General features: G+C 42.8%; 1 protein-coding gene across 1 annotated transcript in view; it reads left to right on the top strand.

Annotated features, from left to right (window-relative positions):
* The window catches only part of WDR55 (WD repeat domain 55), a 14,194-nt gene that overhangs the window by 3,916 nt on the left and 4,374 nt on the right, over nt 1-5,904 (top strand). Inside the window, exons 2-5 of the mRNA XM_018561897.1 lie at nt 1,212-1,369; nt 3,147-3,247; nt 4,440-4,527; nt 5,298-5,594. Of these exons, the coding sequence (XP_018417399.1) occupies nt 1,212-1,369; nt 3,147-3,247; nt 4,440-4,527; nt 5,298-5,594 (644 nt within the window). The remainder of the gene's footprint in view (nt 1-1,211; nt 1,370-3,146; nt 3,248-4,439; nt 4,528-5,297; nt 5,595-5,904) is intronic.

Below are 5,904 nucleotides of genomic sequence, written 5' to 3'. Positions count from 1 at the left end.
CCCCTTTTTGTTTCCTATTTTGTTGCATTACCACCTGGAGTTGAAATGGATTTTTATTTGGATTACATGTAATGGACATACACAAAATAGTCCCAAATGGTGAAGTGAAATTAAGAAAATAACTTGTTTTAAAAAATTATTTTGTGTTTGCCCCCTAAACCTAATAACTGGTTGGGCCACCCTTAGCAGCAAGAACTGCAACAAGCGTTTGCGATAACTTGCAATGAGTCTGTTACAGCGCTGTACAGGAATTTTTGTCCACTCATCTTTGCAGAATTGTTGTAATTCAGCCACATTGGAAGGTTTTCGAGCATGAAACGCCTTTTTAAGGTCATACCACAGCATCTCAATAGGATTCACGCCAGGACTTTGACTAGGCCACTCCAAAGTCTTCATGGTCCTTGAAGACCAAGGAGCTCTCCAAACAGGTCAGAGACAAAGAAGTACAGATCAGGGTTGTGTTATAAAATAAAAAACTTTGAACATCCAATAAAAAATGGAAAGAATATGGCACCACAACATCGATATGAACAGAAAGAAAAGGTGGGGTTTAGGTGTAAGTTACTCTTGTTGGAAATATTACAACGCCATTGTAGAGATAAAATGTAACATTTTATTAATACATCTCTTGAAAATTCTCAATTACAGTGTCCTTGTGACTGGCAAAATAGTCCCACCTATGTCAGCACCTCAAAAGAGTGACCACATTATAACAGCTGAGTACATATAAAATCCAAGCCAATAGAAGACATGTAGGAGAATTGATAAGCCGAGGTCTTGGGGTGCTGACTAATAGTTTTGCCTCAGCACGTTTCACCTATGATTGCTTCCTCAAGAGAGGAACTTAATGCCTGAAAATAAAAGAGGCTACGTCAGAGACACACACATCGATCCCAATTCCCATCACCCTCTCTCCCCCTCCACTGTACAAGGGGGGTCGGGACCACAGGAGGGGTCGAGCCCCACACGATACTACTAGAGTGTGGTGCTGTGGTTGATCTGGTATAGAATGTGCAGCCAACGTCTGTAGTGTATAGAAACTTTATACACAGAAAGTAATACAGTACGGAGTTTAGGAAGTACACCCTGTCTAGGGGTGTGTGTGCTTATTATGCAGATTATTCAAAAACTTACTAAATGCTTTTACCTTTTTGCTCTTTAATTGTATTTGATCAGAATCTATAAATAAAATATAATATCGCCTTCTACAGGGTGAGACTGAAGAATTGGATGATACTTCAGGCCCTGCAGAACCAAGGGTGAGGGATACGCCAGGAGACATAACATTTGAAGCTGCCGTCAACACAATTGCCTTTCACCCTACCCGGGACATCCTTGCCGCAGGAGATTTAGACGGAGATGTTTTTGTGTAAGTGTTCTTTTATTTTAAAGAACAATTGTTTCCTTTATTTTGTCATGGTTGTCATCAAATGTTATTACTTTGATTAAAGGAGAGCTCCAGGGTAAAGTGCTAAGGAACAGCACAGTAGTGACAGCTCAAACATAAGTTTACTATTACACATTATTTAACTAATTACCTCTCTTGCTATAAAATTTGCAAATTAGAGTGTATACATTTATCTGAACCATGTGACTGTTTAAAAAAAAAATCTATGGACCCGCTGATCGCCTATATGTGAAACACCCGGTACCGGGTGTTCGCATTGGACGGGTCTTTTCTGCCCGTGCGTGCCCGCTAGGGGGCGCGCACGAGCAGAAAAAAAATGCCGTCTGGCGACGGCAACCCGCGAATGCGACAGTGCCGTCCGTCCGTTTTTCTACTACGGGCGGACGGCAACTGGTTAATGTAATTAAAAAGAAAAAAGTATCCTTATCCTGGTGTGTACACTTTGTGAATTGAGTCATTTCCTCGGCACTGGTGTGCTAAAACAGGGCAACAGCTGCACAGATGGACATTTAAATGATCAGAAAATTAATGTTATGTGTATAGATATAATTGAAATGAGTTAAAGCAGAACTCTGGGTAAAAATTTTCTTAACCCTTATAGTGGGCTAAGCCCTGCATTGCAAGGGTTATAAGTGCTCGTTTTTGTCTTGGTTCAAGAATAAAAAAAAGTTATACTCACGAGATCTTCTGGGCTGGCTTGTTCTTAGACTAGTTTCTTCCACCTAACTTCCCCTCTGCTGCAGCGGTCTATGAGTCATCATGTGCTATACACAGTGTATCGGATGTGAGGACGCTGATGAACATACCATCGTTGCAGCGGAGGAGGAAACAGGCAGAAGGGAGCGCTGTCACTGCCGGATCCAAGGTTCGGGTGAGTATAACTTTTTTATTTTTGAACCTAGACAAAAATGAGCACTTAACCCTTTCAGTGTGGGGGTACATTTTTACCCAGAGTTGCTCTTTAAGTCAGCACGGTAACTTATCTTGGCCTTTCAAGCTGCAGACGCTACATTGTCCACGGCACATGTGTCAAACTCAACGCACAGGGGCCGAATCCGGCCCACCAGGCCATTTCCTAGACTTCTACTTTCAGATCTAGGTAGTAAATTATTACTAAAACCAGTGATAATCGAATGCAGAGGCAATTATGATAAAGATTAGATACATTTATTTAGTCTTACAGACCCTCTGCGGCCCTCGATTAAATTGAGTTTGACACCCCTGGTCTACAGCCATTAGTGCATGGGTAGCAAACCTCTGGCCCTCCAGCTGTGGTGGAACTACAAATCCCATGAGGCATTGCAAGATTCTCACAGCCACAGATATGACTCCCGAAGAGAGATGCATCATGGGATTTGTAGTTTCACCACAGCTAGAGGGCCGTAGGTTTGCTACCCCTGCATTAGTGTAAAGTGAAATAGAGTACAACAAGCTTCATGCCGTAGTATACCAGAGTTTAGTGGTCTAAACTTGTGCTGCGGCACTTTGAATGTAAACCCCATTATATATTTATTATACAAAATGGAATATATTTTAAATAGAATGGATAACATAATTTCAGATCCCATTCGCCTATACTGTACATGTGCATAAAAAAAATCTATATAATAGTTCCATTTAGGCGCTTACATGTCTTTTGATGGAGTATACATGACATATACTGTACATTCGTGTCACTGAATCACAGCATTCCAAGGAGTGTATACTTGTTTATATCATTCATAGTTTGTTGTTTCAGGTATTCATATTCCTGTGTAGAGGATGGAAACAAAGAGCTCTGGTCGTCTGGACATCACCTCAAATCGTGTCGAGATTCAGCATTTTCCACCGATGGCCAACGTAAGCCTTTCTTCTTTTCAAGTCTTAAGCGGTACACTAGCATTTGGGGATAGCTCTGGGGAACCGGAGATGAATTAAGGAGGCAGCAGAGTCTCTGCCTTTAAATCAGTAAAAAGATGACAAAGTAAACCTGACAGGTTTTATTATTGCTATTGTGATATTAAAGTAACATTAAAGTCAAAAATGTTTTTCCCTCCCCCCGATGTTAATGTCAGCACTTACCTTAAATGATGTCTCTTAATCTGATCTTCTTCTTTCTTGTCCTTTTCATCTGTTCCTCCAGCGCTGCGGCGGCTCTCAGATCCAGCGCTGACTCCTCTGAGCTTGCTGGCACTTCCTGTCCCATGGTGTCTGCATGCAGTTGCACGTGTCCATAGACTTACCTTGTGTCTCCCCTCGCGTCCCAGCCGAAAATGTGATGTGCGCATGTGCCCGCCCCAAGATGCTTTGCGGCCGCCCGAGATTTATCACATTTTCGGACGGGAGCGCGCGGGGAAGACACGGGTAAGTATTAACCCTTTTCAAAGCGGTTTTTTTTTGTTTGTTTTTTTCACACTTTTTGCCTATATCTACTGCTTGCTAGCAGTAGATATATGCAAAAACACCCGAGGCTTTAATTATCCTTTAATGTAGCCTGAACAATTTCATTTTGATGTGCAAAGTGCTTTAGATTTACTTTGATGTACAAAAAAAATGTAATCGGTCAGTGATTGCTGCTGAGAGTTGGTGTGTTTCAACTTAGAACACCAATCCCAATTCCCCAGTCCCCACTGCACCCATCTCTGCTCCTGTACAGAGTACACTGCACTTTACAGTGTAGGTCCTGGAAGTAAGAAGCAATTCTTATTGGTCAGTGTGATTATATGTTCGTGCTGACCAATGAGTGCTCTCCAATACACATTACAATGATTACAGATTGCGGGGCTGTGAAGTACAGTGTATGGTTATAGACCACTTCACCAGCCGGCATAACACAGATAAGTGCAGCATGGACTGGGGGAGGTGAGGAGGTAAGTTCTTCAAGTTTTTTGAACAGGTGAACCTACCCTTTAAATTTGAATTCCACTTCACAAGTCTAATTGGGAAAACACCTATTTATTAAACATTTTATTATTTTTTATTTATTAATTTATATTCAAATTTAAATGCTGTTTCTAAACTAATCTGGACTAATTTTTTCTTTCTTTTTTAGAGCTTTTCACCATTTCTAAAGACAAGTCTATTCACATTATGAATGTGGAGGAGGGAAAACTGGTCAAGCGAATTACTAAAGCTCATGAGTAAGAATATTTCTGAAAACTTCACAGGGTCAGCAGGGTTTTCAGCATCGTAGAATAGTTCTCCAGCAGACTTGTAAACATTTCACATTTTCTTTCCTAGATGTTATTTTAGAACATTTGGAATAATGTATGGAACCCAAAGCAAATGCCCAACTCTTACCCGTGCCATCCAACCATTCATTTTTCGTTTTCATATCTTACATTTTCCAGATTTTATTCTCATTGTACCTGAAAATTTAACTAAAAAACATTATCTGAGTAAAGTAGAGCTGAGACCAGTAAAAGGCAGATGTAAAAGACATAAATGAATACAACTCTGTATTACTTACATCAATGAAAGCAGTTTTTATTTGCAAGCGGTGTATGTAGCGGAGTTTGACTTTCTATCAGCCTCTTGCAGTGCACTGTACAGCTGAGCTCATGCTGTAAAAAGGAGAAGCAGCACAAGAGCCCAGTCGGTTGCATTGCAGTGCCCCTGTGCTAAGGACATGCTGCTTTGACAGACAAGCCTGTGTTTTGTGGCAGAGCTGTGTACATTTCAGGAATAGATAGACAGAGATATATATCTTTTGGCAGACAAAACAACCCAATATATGTATTTCATCCATTTGCCTGGAGTTCAGCTTTAGGTTGTAAATGATTGCTCGGAGTAAATCGTTACTTAGTTGCTATTGGTGGCAGATCTATTTCACACCATTCTGACCAAGTCTCCTAGACAATCTATAGTTTATTTTTTCTTCTCTTTGTGTTTTACTTTTTTTTAACCTTAGTTCTCCTCCATTCATGATGGTTCGGTTGTCTCGGGAGGCGAGGGCCTCCCTGGTCTGGTGCCTTCGGTCTCCGTCCCTGGTGTTGGGCAAGTCCTTCCTTCCCATTCACTGGACGGTGGTCACCACGGATGTCGGCCTGTTGGGCTGGGGTGGAGTCCTGGACGTTTGGACGGCTCAGGGCCGTTGGTCGTCGGAGGAGTCTCGGCTTTCGCTCAACGTGCTGGAACTTCGGGCGATCCGTCTCTCTCTTCTTCATTGGACGGCCGATCCGGCTAGCTCAGAACTGCCAGAGCTCCGGCCGAAGGAAGCCAGAGCTGACAGGAGCTGCTTTGCGGTCTGCATCCGACACAGATGCAGACCGTGGAGCTGCTCCTGCAAGTCAGGTACGTGGTCTGCGACCGTGTGCCTGACATGTCAGCTGGCTGCGGGCCACATAGTACCGGCTCGCGGGCCGGAGTTGGTTCCGCGGACCAGTACTTGGAGACAGTGGCGTCACAAGGGGGGTGCGGCCCACACCCAGGTGCCACCATTTTAGGGGTAACACCAAAATGACTCACAGTTATTTTGGTGTCACCCCCCTCTGAAAAGTCGGGCGCTCGGTCATGGA

The sequence above is a fragment of the Nanorana parkeri genome, unplaced genomic scaffold (genome assembly GCF_000935625.1).
Source record: "Nanorana parkeri isolate BGI_ZX_2015 unplaced genomic scaffold, ASM93562v1 scaffold550, whole genome shotgun sequence".
Lineage (NCBI taxonomy): Eukaryota > Metazoa > Chordata > Amphibia > Anura > Dicroglossidae > Nanorana > Nanorana parkeri.
Note: the sequence above shows the minus strand (reverse complement) of the source record. Positions and strands in the feature narration are given on the sequence as shown.